Raw genomic sequence first — 15539 nt, 5'->3', positions numbered from 1 at the left:
TTTATATGTAATTAAATGCCAGTTATTTCATGATCAAGGCAGGCTGATTAATTGCCGTGATATATTCACCAATGAAGCATATTAACAAGTACTGATTACTTTCATCAGGAAAGCTTTGATTGCTTGATTTTTCTATGTAGGAAAATATAGAACTGTAAATCAGACCAATGATCTACTTAGAAGGTTTAGATGCCACTACAAAGAGATTTACAATTATCTTCTGTGCCCTGATTATAACCGTTGCTTTTAATAATTTTGTCATGTTGTTTTAAAATATTGTTAATTTTATGGGACTCCTTTATAGAGATTTAGGTCCCTTTTTATGCCAGCAAATGATCTCAGAACAGCTGCCAGTGCACTTCATATCATTGTTGTGTGACAACATTCAGCAAGAAGTGTTTCTTCACAGATGATTCTGTGCAATAATTTTCATTGGATAGCTGTGCAAGGAAAATAGCATTTGTTTTGTTTTAAACTGACCAGCTGCCTCCATCCACTTGCCAAACTCGGAATGAATATCCTTCCCCAGTCAAAACAACTTTTGAGCATATCTCATATACTTGCAACATGCTTATTAGATGGTATGAATAAGAACACCTCTGCCCTCTGCTAGGATGGAATACCAGTATAAAGGTCAGGAAAGAGAGGCCACAGACTCATACAGTTATACAGAAACAGGCTCCTTCGGCCCCATTTGCCAATGCCAACCAAGGTGCCTTCCTGAACTATTCCCATTTGCCTGCATTGGCCCGTATCCCTCTGAACCGTTCCTATCATGTACTTGTCCAAGCGTCTTTTAAATATTGTAATGGTACAGTATTGTACATTATACTGCATCTATTATATTATACTGTATTTATTACAATATTTGTATAATGTAGATGTAGATAAATGTGAGGTTACACACTTTGGCGGCAAAAACAAGGAGGCAGATTATTATCTTAAAGGTGTCAGATTAGGTAAAGGGGAAGTGCAACGAGACCTGGGTGTCCTTGTACACCACTCACTGAAAGTAAGCATGCAGGTACAGCAGTGAAGAAAGCTAATGAAATGTTGACCTTCATAACGAGACTATTTGAGTATAGGAGCAAAGAGGTCCTTCTGCAGTTGTATAGGGCCCTGGTGAGACCACATCTGGAGTATTGTGTGCAGTTTTGGTCTCCTAATTTGAGGAAGGACGTCCTTGCTATTGAGGCAGTGCAACGTAGGTTCACAAGGTTAATCCCTGGGGTGGCGGGACTGTCATATGAGGAAAGATTGGAAAGACTGGGCTAGTATTCCCTGGAGTTTAGAAGGATGAGAGGAGATCTTGTAGAGACGTATAAAATTATAAAAGGACTGGACAAGCTAGATGCAGGAAAAATGTTCCCAATGTTGTTGGAGTCCAGAACCAGGGGCCACAGTCTAAGAATAAAGGGGAGGCCATTTAAAATTGAGGTGAGAAGAAACGTATTCACCCAGAGAGTTGTGAATTTGTGGAATTCTCTGCCACAGAGGTTAATGAAGGCCAATTCACTGAATGAATTTAAAAGAGAGTTAGATAGAGCTCTAGGGGCTAGTGGAACCATGGGATATGGGGAGAAGGTAAGCACAGGTTACTGATTGTGGATGATCAGCCATGATCACAATGAATGGCGGTGCTGGCTCGAAGGGCCAAATGACCTCCTCCTGCACCTATTTTCTATGTTGCTATGTTTACACACCTCTACCACCTCCCATGGCACCTCTTTCCATATACCCATCATCCTCTTTCCCTTCAAACCTGAAACATATGTTCCCTAGTTTTAGACTCCCCTGCTCAGGGAAAAAAAAGATTGACTACCAAAGCCCCCTGATGTTATTAACCTCTGTATGGTCATTCCTTGGCCACCTCCACTCTATGTTGTACAATCCCAGTCTATCTAATCTCCCCTTATCACTCAGCCTCTCCAGTCCCAGAACCATCCTTGTGAAATCATGGAAAAAGCTCCAGTAAAGCAGAGAAGGCAGATCATGAGGGGGAAAGAGGCAGGAGCTTGACCACATAAATAAGAAGATGACTGGTATGTGCCAATGTGAGCTGTAATGAGCAAATGGACCACCACTGTGCTAAAGGTGAAGGAAAGCGAGAAAACACCTTGTTGCCTGTTGTGGGCCCAAACTAAAATGTATTTGATCCAGCTAACAGAATATTATTACACAATGAAGAGAAAAACGTCATTACGCATGCCATGATCGTTAACTGTATATGACGGCAAGTTATCAATAACTGCCATGCCCAACATCATGGATGTGGAGTGGATGTTTCCATTAGTGGGAGAGTTGAGGACCAGGCGCCATAGCCTTAAAATAAAAGGTTGTAACTTTAGAATGGAGATGAGGAGGAAATTCCTTCAGAGGCTAGTGAGTCTGTGGAATTCGCTGCCACAGATGGCTGTGTGGACCAATCATTAGGTATTTTTAAAGCGGAGATTGATAGGTGCATGATTAGTAAGTGTGTTAAAGGTTACGGGGATAAGGCTGGAGAATGGTGATGTGAGGGAATACTAGATCAGATGGAAAAATTGAGTCAGATATGCTATTTCAATGATAAAGGAGTCCACAAGTTAGGACTAAGGGTGTAGGTTAGAATTAGGAAATAATGGTGTGCATTACAGATTTCAGACTGCAACTTTCTCAAAGAATGTACTGGATTACATTTTCTACATAATATTTGCAATTACCTACATTCAGTCTTTCCAATCTTGAGACATTGATCATTTTTCAGCTACTTTTCAAAAATGGTTGAAAACTCAGACAACTATATCCTAGTCAACATTGTTTACTGTAAACTCAAAAAACCCTGGGAAAAGCCAATGCAAAAGATGCAACAATGTCATCACCACATGCAGCAGACCAGATTGGAAGAAGTTCACTTAGACAATAGACAATAGACATTAGACAATAGGTGCAGGAGTAGGCCATTCGGCCCTTCGAGCCAGCACCGCCATTCACCGTGTTCATGGCTGATCATGCACAATCAGTATCCCGTTCCTGCCTTCTCCCCATATCCCCTGACTCCGCTATCATTAAGAGCTCTATTGAACACTCTCCTGAAAGCATCCAGAGAACTGGCCTCCACTGCCTTCTGAGGCCGAGAATTCCACAGCTTCACAACTCTCTGAGTGAAAAAGTTCTTCCTCATCTCCGTTCTAAATGGCCTGCCCCCTATTCTTAAACTGTGGCCCCTGGTTCGGGACTCCCCCAACATCGGGAACATGTTTCCTGCCTCTAGCGTGTCCAATCCCTTAATGATCTTATATGTTTCAATAAGATCCCCTCTCATCCTTCTAGATTCCAGAGTATACAAGCCCAGTCGCTCCAGTCTTTCAACGTATGACAGTCCCGCCATTCCGGGAATTAACCTCGTGAACCTACGCTGCACTCCTTCAATAGCACGAATGTCCTTCCTCAAGATTGGAGACCAAAACTGCACTCAATACTCCAGGTGTGGTCTCACTAGGGCCCTGTACAATTGCAGAAGGACCTCTTTGCTCTAACATTTACTCTAAACGTGGAAGGGCTGCAAAGTTTACATTGGTGAAAGACTGTCCAAGACTGGACAACTGTTTTGCGGGCACCTGGACACTGCATCAGCCATCTTGAGCTTCCAGTTGCATGTCATTTTAACTCTCCTTTCCGTTCCGACATCCTGTCTATGGAGACATCCTGTCTATTCCATTGCTATGGAGAAGCCAAACGGAAACTGGAAGAACAACATCTCACATTCCACTTGGGTACTTTCGACACACACAACGGTGTAAGCATTGAATTTTCCACCCACACAACTTCAACATAATCGTACCACAGGAAAATTAAAATCAAATCTAAATAATGGAAATGTTAGACAAAAATTCTGGGGAAAATGACTGTAGATTGGAAAACTAGTCCAAGGGCCCAACAGACCTGAGGATACAACTGCCATGATGTATAGGAACTAAGATAAGTGACCACTAATCGTGACAACACTTCTTTTGTATTAGGTACTACTCCAGCCAATTTTATGAGAGCTCCCGATTCCATACTCAAAGTCAAAGTTAGTTTCCCATCACTCTTCCCTCAGCTATGAAGGCCATAAATTAGGCAAGGCTGTAATAGTCTGTAACAAAATGATCTCAGCAGAAACTAATCTGAACATCAGTAACATATGTTATCGCTTGATGTCATTGTTGACATCACCTTCCAACACTTTCAGGTTTAAGAGTAGATTAACGAAGCAGTAATCGGCCGGGATTAATTTGTTCATTTTTCTAGGCAATCTAAAACTCAGCAATTCTCCTTACGTGAACAAATGAAGCTGTATTACACCAACTGTACTGGAAATTCCTGGCCAGAGATCAAGATTCTAAAGCACAATACTTCATTTCTACAAACAAGACACTTTCAGGAATCGGAGCCTTTGTTGTTTCTAATGCACTCGCTATTTCTTGAGGTTTCATAGACTGAATGAAAATCTCAAATGAAATGGAGCCTCTGCGACAGACTTTCCCCTATCTCTCACCACATTCCAGAACCAGGGTCTGGTAATTAGACCTTTAATGTTTCAACTAATTATGTCAACTGATGCCAGATCTTCAGTGATGTACATTGAAATCCCCAATGAGGAGCAAATTCTGTGCCTTTGTTACCTTTAGTGTTTCTTCCAGATGGTGCACAATAGCTATTTCAGGGTAGTAGGTAACAATCAACATCTTTGATGTGATACTTTGATTTTGTGAGGTTCAGAATGGGTATGTAGTTTTCCTTCAGCTAATGTTTTCCCATTCTACATGAGGGTGTTTATTTTTTGCTGGCATAGATATGCACAGATCCTGTAAGTGGAGAAGAGCATACCCAGCAAGATTATGAAGATATCTGGGAACTTGGCTGCAGAACATGACGTTGCCGATATGAATATGTCGTTGTTGATTGATGTGTCTGTGAAATAGCTCTCTCAATTATATGTGAATACAAATGAGGAACAGGAGCAGAGGTAGGCCATTTAGCCTCTCAGGCCTATGCTCTGCAAGAAGTAAAATCACGGCACATCCAATCATAGCCTCAACTCTGCACTTCCTTGTACCCATCATATAACTGTAAACCCTCATTATAACGGACCGGGGGGGGGGGGGGGGGGGGGGGTGGAGTGATGTCCATTATTGCCGATTGTCCACTATAACTGAGTGGACACAGTGACGGGAGAAGGAGGAGGAGCGGGAAAGCTGAGTGGACATGGCAACGGGAGACGAGGAGGAGGCAGCGGTAGTGCAGGGAAGAGGCCGAGTGCACAGGTTGATGGGAGAAGGAGGAGGAGGTGGTGATGGAGAGGGGGGGGGGTAAAGGGAGGGGGAAGCCGAGTCGTCAGAGCGACGGGCAACAGTACAAAGCGGTAGGTGGTGAGAGGGGAGAACCCCACAGTGACCAAGCTCATCCTGTCGGTAGCAGCGGCCTGAAGAAAGTATTATCCCCAACGGCCACAACATTAACTGAAACAACGGCCACGTCGACAGGACTGTACAGCGGTGAAGGAGGTGTCACTGGTGCACCTTGAGAGCTGGGGAGGCATCAGCAGGTCCGTCCGCTATGACTAAAATCTGCTATAAAGGGTCTGTTAAAATCAGGGTTTACTGTATTTCACTCTCCAAGCACAACACAACAGTTCCCCTGAGGTTAGGAAAGTAAATATTTCCCCTGAGATGAGGGTTATCTTTGTGATGCTGCCTGTCCCGCTGAGTTACTCTAGCATTTTGTGTCTATCTTCGGTTTAAACCAGCATCTGCAATTCATAGAAACATAGAAAAATAGGTGCAGGAGTAGGCCATTCGGCCCTTCGAGCCTGCACCGCCATTCAATATGATCATGGCTGATCATCCAGCTCAGTAGCCTGTACCTGCCTTCTCTCCATACCCCCTGATCACTTTAGCAAAAAGGGCCACATCTAACTCCCTCTTAAATATAGCTAATGAACTGGCCTCAACTACCTTCTGTGGCAGAGAATTCCACAGACTCACCACTCTCTGTGTGAAGAAATGTTTTCTCATCTCGGTCCTAAAAGACTTCCCCCTTATACTTAAGCTGTGACCCCTAAATTCCTTCCTACATACCTTTGTTACATCTTAGCTTGTCCTGTAGGTCATAGTATATGCCTGTTAGCTTCATATGAAGATGTTGGCAGCAATTTATATATTTAAGGTGCTGGTTAAGTGGATCATTGCTCTGGGTTTGAAGACATTTCTCTCAGGGACATTCCTGAATTGTCTCTATAACAATTCACACACAACTGTGTGTGAGAATAAACACAGTACTCGCGGGGTGAAATATATGCAAATCATTGCCAGTGACTCCTATAAAAAAGTTGTACACATGCAAAATAACTGATGAAAAATGTTTGATTGGGCAGGCTGTGACTAGAGTCTCTGTTATTTTATAGACAGTGCTAGAAGCCAACAATCAGGATGTATGGCCATGCTATAGTGAGTTATTTTAAAATAACTCACTATTACCACTGTGAAAATATTTCATTTATAAGCAGAAAAATCACCAAGTATCTAATTTGAAAACCTCTAATATTTCTAAACTTACCCATTTTTAAAAATAATCTTTATGAAAACAGGAGAAAGTTAGAGGTTTTTTAAATTTTAAGAGGGATGGACAGAGTTGACGTGGGTAGGCTTTTCCCTTTGAGAGTGGGGAAGATTCCAACAAGGGGACATAACTTCAGAATTAAGGGACAAAAGTTTAGGGGTAACATGAGGGGTAACTTCTTTACTCAGAGGGTGGTGGCTGTGTGGAATGAGCTTTCGGTGGAAGTGGTGGAGGCAGGCTCGATTTTATTATTTAAAAGTAAATTGGATAGGTATATGGATGGGAGGGGATTGGAGGGTTATGGTCTGAGAGCAGGTAGATGAGACTAGGTCAGAGAAAGTGGTCGGCGTGGACTGGTAGGGCCGAACGGGCCTGTTTCCGTGCTGTAATTGTTATATGGTTATATGGTTATCTGGTGAGCTTTAATTAAATTGTATGAAATACACTTAAAAGTCACTAGTGACATAATTACACATAAAATGCAAAACATTTCTAATCACCGGCATGAAATTACAAAGCTTCAGCAAGTAGATAACTTTAACTATATCATATATCTTAAGATATATGATATCTTAAGATATCTCTTATTCCTTGAGAGATCTTAAGGAATAAAACATTCACATGAAAATAAGAGTTTTTTTATAATCTGCATTCAAAGTAAAGCAAATGCATTTATTACAGATTTATAATGAAATACCAATTAGTAACAAAGGCAACGAGTACCAATCGATAACAAAGGCATTGCAAAGCTGTGGAAAGTTTTATATTGATGTGAACAAAAAGAATTAGGGAATTATTTAAATTATTTCTTCATATACAGTACTCTGGTCTATGATTCTACGTCTCAAATGCGCATTTTACATGACTAATACCAGTTAATGTCATTTTACACCATGTTAACACTGATTATTCATTGAGGAAACTCACCGAAGATCAATTAACAATAGCTGAAATAATCCAAATTGCAAAGATTTTCTAAGATTTAATGGCACACAGATGTAAGTTTATTCACATGATTGATCACTTTGCTGCGTCCACATACCATTCTATGTCCATGTTAAATCACTTTGAGGGTGTATTTCACAAATTGTGCCTTCAGGATTAGATTTCAATGACTGTGGCTTTTCTGCAATAAACCATCAAATAAAATTATTTGAATTAATACACATGCAGAAAAATATATTTTAATTTATTCAGTTACTGATTAATTCCTGATCCAAATAATTCAAGTACAAGTTAAAAAAACATACCTTATTTTATAATATTCTTCACTGTCCATTAGCCTTTGTAGATGCACTTTAACGTGTGAAACTCGAGATGTTTAGTTCAAAATGATTAATTGTGCTGTCAGTGTGCCTTAATGTTCCTTATAGTTGGTAAAAACATTTCTTGGTAATAACAAACACCAGAAAAAAAAATCACTGTGCTCAGCCAAACATTTCCATTTTAATGTTAGTTCATGCAGCTTAAGATAAGTGATCCACTGCATTTACACAATTCTTGAAGACCACAAGAATTCTGATCTAATTCTACAATTACTGGAATAATTATTATGAATCAAAATATTTCAACTCGAATTTGGTATATTTTTAAAATTGACAAATTGATTGTTTGGAAGAAAAGCTCAGCAGATATCAATATCCAATTATTCATGTGGTCTTCAACAGACAATGCACAGACAGAGGAACAGATTGTGGGTCGGTACCTTTACTTAACATAAGATGTATTGAACTTGAAATAATTCAGGTAGTGGAAGATCAAGAAAGCCTAATATCCCTTCAGTCTGCACAGACCTTCAGAGATTAAGAGATGGGAAAACAAGTAAATACAATTTTTAAAAAGTCAAGATTATTGCAAATCTAAACATTTTTCTTTCTGAATCAAGCGGTGATGATAACATTCATAACTGATATATGGTGTATTTTTGTGTATATATGTAAATGTGTATGTCAAAACACTCTCACAGTCTCACATGCACTTCCAGAATCTGTATGAAATAAAACAATTATCATCATCTGAGAAATGTAACTGTAAGAACAAATTACCAAAACATTTATTTTGGGTGGGATGCATTGCACATTAGAAAGTAAATCAGGAAATAATTTGAAGAAGAATTAACTGGACTTCCCATGTCATTCCACATTCCACACCCAGTCATTCCATTTTCATCACACACTTTTTGCACTCTCTCCTAACGCTGCAATTCAATCTACGTATCATTTAGTTTAGCAAAACAAAACAGGAACAGAGAAAACAATGTTCTCATGCATGTTCTCGCACAGAACATTACATACATTACTGATTTGTTCTTGAGTTCTTTTTAATCTTTGCAGTTCAGGAGTGTCAGTAACAATGCTAAATCCTCTCCCTCGATTCTTTTCAAAGTCTTCTTTGTATTTGGCCTGGAAGAGAAAAGAAAATGTTGTTTAAATCACATGTTTGTCATGGGTGTACTTAGAACCATGAAATGGTGCCCCTTTGGAGGAAGAAGACATTGGCCACAATGTCTGTGCCAGATCTTCAGACTATTGAAGTCATCAAGTCCCACTGGTATCTTTTCACCTGCACACTAGTCCCTTTAATTCTGTATTAATTATATTTTGAAAGTTATCATAGAATTAACTTCCAACATGCACTGCTGTTCAGTTCAGAATCATGAGGCTAAAATAATACTTTCTCAATTCTATTCTCTAGTTCGTTTGCCAATGTCCTCGATTTGGTGTCTCTTAGTCACTGATAATCTGGAACTGGGCAGTTTTTCATTTAGTACAAAAATACTATTCATGAGTTTGGACTGCTATCAAACCTCTAACTTCTTTTTGTAAGGAGAAAAGCTCAACTTCTCCAGTTTCGTCAAACAATTATTCTTTCATCTCTGAGGTCATTCTGTTAAGTTTCTTCTGTGCCTACTCTAAACACTTAGCATCAATTTGAAATTGTAATACCCAGAACGGCCATAACACTCCATGTGAGGCAGGGCCCGGTTTAGCATTAATGCCTTGTTTGTGTAGTGCAGTCCTCACTGCAAAAAAACCCATTTAAATAACATTCACTATCTATCCTGTCACCCTCATAAATATGTGTGCTTAAATCCCCATCTTTCTGTTCCTGAAGCTCCCCTTAACATTTTAACTATATGAATGAAGTAGGAAAGAGGAGATTGCCAATATTACCCTCTCCAAATTCCTTTGACAAAAATGGTTTACATTTCACTTTTACACACTAAATTTCAGTTGCAGTGCATCTGTCCACTTCTTCAGTCTATATTCTTCTGAAATGTCATGCTTTCTGATACATCAGGAACATACTAATATCAGAAACAGAAGCAGGAGTAAACCATTTTGCCTCTCGTGTCTGCTCTGCCATTCAATAAGATTATCACTGATCTTTGACATAAGCAACACCTTTGACATAAGCAACACGGTGGCGCAGCGGTAGAGTTGCTGCCTTACAGCGAATGCAGCGCCGGAGACTCAGGTTCGATCCTGACTACGGGCGGCGTCTGTACAGAGTTTGTACGTTCTCCCCGTGACCTGCGTGGGTTTTCTCCGAGATCTTCGGTTTCCTCCCACACTTCAAAGACGTACAGGTATGTAGGTTAATTGACTGGGTAAATGTAAAAAAATTGTCCCCAGTGTGTGTAGGATAGTGTTAATGTGCAGGGATCGCTGGGTGGCACGGACTCGGTGGGCGAAGGGCCTGTTTCCGCGCTGTATCTCTAAATCTAAATCTAAACAAGAACCTTCCCACAGATAACCCAACATCTCTTAATACATTCAATATCTAAAAATCTGCCCATTTGCCTTGAATATATTCAATGACTAATTTTCCACAGTCATCCTTGGTAGCAATTCTTAGAATGCTTTACCCTCTGAGTGAAGAAGCTTCTTAAATGGCTGGCCTCTTATTGTGAGAATGTGAAGCCTAGTATTAGACAGTGAAACCAGAGGAAACATAAACTCTGCAATTATCCTTTCAAGGTCCTGAAGAATTTTCTATGCAGGAGATCACTTCTGAACTTGATCCAGTCTACTCATGGAAGAAAACTGCCATCCCAGGATTCACTCAGATGAATCTTAACTGCACTCCCCCAAATGCAAGAAAGGTAGGGAGATATCATAACCTTTCTACTCATATCCTCTTGCAATAAAGGCCAACAAACCACTTGCCTTCCCAATTGCTACCTGAACATGCATATTAACTTTCAGTGATTCATGCACAAAAACACCTGGGTATTTCTGACCATTAACACCTTTGAAACACTGACCATTTTAAGAAATGTTTTGCATTTCTAATTTTTCTATCAAGTTTCATTATCTCACAATGTTATATATGACATTCCATTTGCCATGTCCTTTCCAATTCATTTTATATGTCCTTTACTTTGATGAATCTACATCTACCTCCTAGCTCAGTCATCAGGTTTTCTATCATAAGCAAACCTGGATATATTATGTTTGAAACCTCATTTAACTAATTTGATTGTGAACAGCTAGGGCCCAACACCAATCCTGTAGCCATATCTTCCCAAACTGTCAAGTATTCATTTATTCCCTTTTTTTGTGCTCATCAACCAATTCTCAATCCACATAGGTTTAATATCATGCACTCCAAACATGCTTAATAATATTTTGAGCAGCACCTTATCTTCAGAATGAAGAAATACACATTAAGTAATTCATTGCTACAGATGGCTATGGGGGACAAGTCAAATTATATTTTTAAGGTAGAGATTGACAAATACTTGATTAGTATGGGTGTCAAAGGTAATGGGGAGAAGGCAGGAGAATGGGGTTGAGAGGGAAAGATAGATCAGCCATGATTGGATGGTGGAGTAGACTGGGATTGGCCAAATGGCCAAATTCTGTGATTACTTATGACCTTAGGAACATTATCAACTGGCCCTTATCTATTCTGCTACTTACATGCATTATAAACATTCCCTCAGATTTATCAAATTTGATTCCTCTTTCATAAATTCATGTTGATTCTGCCCAGTCTTTTTTATTATTTTCTAAGGGCTCTGCTACCTCTTCCTTAATAATAAATAATAGCAGGTTTCCTTCAGGCCAACTTGTCTGCAGTTCTCTGGTTTCTTTGACCACATTGTTGTATTGTGGCATTTCCAAGATGTTTTGAACCCTCAATATCTAAATCCAGTCATTTAATGCGTGTCAAAGAGAAGTAGTGGTCCTGACATCAACCACTGAGGAGGAGCACTGCATAACTCCCTCCAGTCAGAGGAACAATCATTCATCGCTGCTCTCTGTTATCTATCTCCCAGCCAATTTCATGCTCCGAATTACACTGCCCCTTTAACCCCACTGGCTAAATTTTTGCTGGCAAATACATTTCTTGATTAGTACAGGTGTCAGAGGTTATGGAGAGAAGGCAGGAGAATGACGTTAGGAGGGAGAGATAGATCAGCCATGATTGAATGGCGGAGTAGACTTGATGGGACAAATGGCCTAATTCTGCTCCTATCACCTATGATCTTATGATTGGATTCTACTTCTTCAAATGCGTTTTTTTAAAATTCATAATAATGGTTACGTAGAAATTACTTGCAGAATGATTCCTCAATGGCTACATAATCCATTTGCTAATCTTGTAAAGATTTATTTGCATTGCCTCGCGAATGCACTTTCACTGGGATTTCTTCAATAAAAAAGGCAATTGTCATACTTTATGGTTTGTGTTACTGAAACACAAATCTCAATAAAAATATGCTTGACAATGGCATTCAAGACTTCATACAGTAGCTCCTATTAAAGATTTCTAAACATAAAAAGTCCAGAATTTGAGGTCAACATTCAAGCTGCAGCACTGCACATAGATATTAATAAAAGCAGCCTGCCAAGATCTTCCCTTTTTTGACATGTGCTGCTGAGAATCCTTGATAACCAGTAGCTGTGAAGTCGTTAAGCTGTCTAAGCCAATCACATTTAAGAATTCTCAATGTCTGGAAACCTAGAGGCATTTCTATTTACTTTTTTTAAACAGTATGCAGAGCAATAAAAAAAATGGGGATGTATATAGATTAAATTAGAAACAGAAATATAAGAAATTAAATCTAAATGCAAATACCTTTCAACATTCCAAATTCCTTCAAAAATTTAAGTTAGGAAATTACAATCTAGATACTTTAAATTATTTTTATGAGCCAATTTCCCAATAAATAAATGGCGGTGAAACAACATAATATCACAACCTCCCTTAGACCTTGTGTGATTAATCATAAATATCTGATATTCATATCAATTCAGGTGATTTCAGCATAATTGCAGATGAGGAGGATATGAAGGCTGGATCACTAATGATATCGCATTGGAGTTCGAAAATTGCACACAGAAAATGAAAAAATGTGAACACTGGCTATTACAATGCCTTCACTATTGCGAGATCATTATCTAGAGGACACTTCCGAATGTAAAAAATAATCACGATTTGTCTGTTACATGACTGAGGCAACTGGTGTTTCTGATTAAAACACACTGAAAATAATAATCCTATATTTCCATAGAATTCAAATTGTTAGACTTCGTACCACATTTGAAAACTGAACCAGGTGATAAATGAGTTCTTGTTCCCTCCTGAAATGATGTTTAATTTAGTTTAGTGTCACGTGTTTCGAGGTACAGTGAAATACTTTTTTGTTCCGTGTTATCCAGTCAGCGATAAGCCTGTACATGATTACAATCAAGCCGTCCCACAGTGTACAGATACAGAATAAAAGGAATAACGCTTAGTGAAAAATAATGTCAAATTGAAGATAGTCTAAGGGTCTCCAATGAGGTAGATGGTAGGTCAAGAACGCTCTCTAGTTGGTGATAGGTTGGTTCAGTTGCCTGATAACAGCTAGGTCCCTGAATCTAGAGGGTGCGTTTTCACACCTCTGTAATCTTGCCTGATGGGAGAGGGTAGAAGAGGGAATGTCTGGAGTGAGAATCGTTCGACCATGCTGCTGGCTTTGCCGAGGCAGCGTGACATGGAAATGGAGTCAATGGAAGCTAGGTTGGTTTGCGCGATGTTCTGGGCTGCGTCTGCAATTCTCTGCAATTTCTTGCAATTCCCAAACAATGCTGTGGTGCATCCCGATAAAATGCTTTCTGCGGTGCATCTGTAGAAGTTGGTGAGAGGTGTTGGGGAAATGCCCGACTTCCTAATGTATGCAGAACTTTGGAAAATTCACTCCACCTCTCTCTAAATTGACTATTACCGTAAAACAATTTATTCAGCTTTCCAGAAGAAAATTTGAATTACACAGTAGTTCAGCTGAAAGTTGTGGCCAGTGTCAAAGGCAACATTTTAATTGTAAGAAACTATGAGCCAATATTTGCTGTACTTACATTCAATGAACAGTTGTAACCTCTGGTGCTTTATAGTAAGCACTTAAAAATGAGTTTACTAACTTGCCCAACTCAAAAATATTCCAATGCTCAAGTTTCACTTTAAAATAAATAATTCAGCTGAATTGCGATTACAGTAATTTATTTGAGTGATCATAGAAAAGCACTCTTCTCGTCAGCCAACAGAATGTGGAAAGAACATGAGTACAGTCCTAGGCTTATCTGAAATGTTCAGAAATCCAAGTAAAAGCTTTATTTTAAAAAGTACCAACAACAGTTGTTGCAATGTGTATACGTTTCATGTCATTATTATGTGATAAATGCTATTTGAAAATTACTTGACCCCCAAGTATGATGACGGCAACAGAAGGAAATTTCTCTCGCAATTTATGATCTTTTAGTTGATTTTCCTCACGGCTCACAAAACCTATATTGTTGCATTTCACCAAACAGCAACATGAGGAAATCATAAAGTGGGAGGACAAGAACAACAGAATGAATAAGGAATACTGCTTATCTTGGGACATTGCGGATAGGTCATCGTCATCATCATGGCTATTCCTCGAGGTCGAGGATGATGGTCTACGTTCCATTATTTTTATGAGCTCTCAGGTGGCTTATGTCCAATCCTGGCTTTGAAAGTTTTTTGGCATTCAGGGCAGGTAATTCCAGATGTCAGATCAGGCTTTAGTTGTTGCTGCCTCTCTTTCCGTTTACTTATCTTTTCTTCTAATTCTGCGCATCTGTTGGCTTCAAAGGTCGCTGTTCCTTTTTGGATGATGGTTCGCCAGAGTTTCCTGCCTTTGGCATTGGTTTCCCAATTGTCGATGTCAATTTCACATTTCTTCATGCTGGCTTTTAAGGCGTCTTTGAATCTCTTCTTTTGTCCGCCTCTTTTACGTTTGCCTTCTTTAAGCTGGGAGTAGAAGGCTAGCTTTGGTAGATGCTCGTCTTCCATCTGAACAACATGACCGCTCCATCTTAGTTGGTTCTTGATGACGAAGGCTTCGATGCTTGATGTTTTTGCTTCGTTCAGCACGCTGACGTTGGTTCTTCTGTCTTCTCAGCTGATATTTAAGCTGCTTCGAAGACATCGTTGACGGAACTTTTCAAGTGTTTTCAGGTTTCTGATGCATACAGGAGTGTTGGAATCACCACTGCTTTGTATCAGAGTGCAAAAGGCAATGTTGTGAATGGAGGATTTTGGACCTGTTGGGTTTGCAAACAGATGATAGTTTCTTCATATGCTCAAGGTTCATGGCAATACATTTTTTTCTGGTTGTTGCCTTAACACCCCTTCAATTTTCATCTCCAAAATCTAGACCATCTTTATCCTCAAACAGATTTCCTTAAACCCATTGAATCCAACCCTAATCTCTCCACCAAGTCAGGAGGATATGGATCTGAATGGAGATTGAAAATAGATTTAATTCTAATATTGATTTTCTCTTTCCAGAAATTAAATCCGAGTCAAACACAGGCCCAGAGGAATACAGTATCTTAAGTATATAATATGTATAATATGAATATATATAATATGGACAGAAAATACGAGCATGCAAAATTTACTCTGTGTACAAAAAACCTCATGAATTATTTTTCTAAGCA

At 39.4% G+C, this 15539-nt stretch overlaps 2 protein-coding genes across 4 annotated transcripts in view; both read right to left on the bottom strand.

The window, feature by feature from the left end:
• Positions 1–8502, bottom strand: part of LOC144603209 (nebulette) — a 76935-nt gene extending 68433 nt beyond the window's left edge. For both annotated transcript variants that reach the window (XM_078416402.1, XM_078416411.1), the window contains exons 1-2: positions 7833–8502; positions 7625–7708 (exon numbers count right to left, since the gene is read on the bottom strand). In XM_078416402.1, the coding sequence (XP_078272528.1) occupies positions 7625–7627 (3 nt within the window). In that variant the 5' untranslated portion in view covers positions 7628–7708; positions 7833–8502. The remainder of the gene's footprint in view (positions 1–7624; positions 7709–7832) is intronic.
• The window catches only part of nebl (nebulette), a 248629-nt gene that overhangs the window by 91934 nt on the left and 141156 nt on the right, over positions 1–15539 (bottom strand). For both annotated transcript variants that reach the window (XM_078416421.1, XM_078416429.1), the window contains exon 4: positions 8877–8984. In XM_078416421.1, the coding sequence (XP_078272547.1) occupies positions 8877–8984 (108 nt within the window). The remainder of the gene's footprint in view (positions 1–8876; positions 8985–15539) is intronic.

The sequence above is a fragment of the Rhinoraja longicauda genome, chromosome 2 (assembly GCF_053455715.1).
Source record: "Rhinoraja longicauda isolate Sanriku21f chromosome 2, sRhiLon1.1, whole genome shotgun sequence".
Classification (NCBI taxonomy): domain Eukaryota; kingdom Metazoa; phylum Chordata; class Chondrichthyes; order Rajiformes; family Arhynchobatidae; genus Rhinoraja; species Rhinoraja longicauda.
This window is presented reverse-complemented; position numbering and strand designations above follow the sequence as displayed.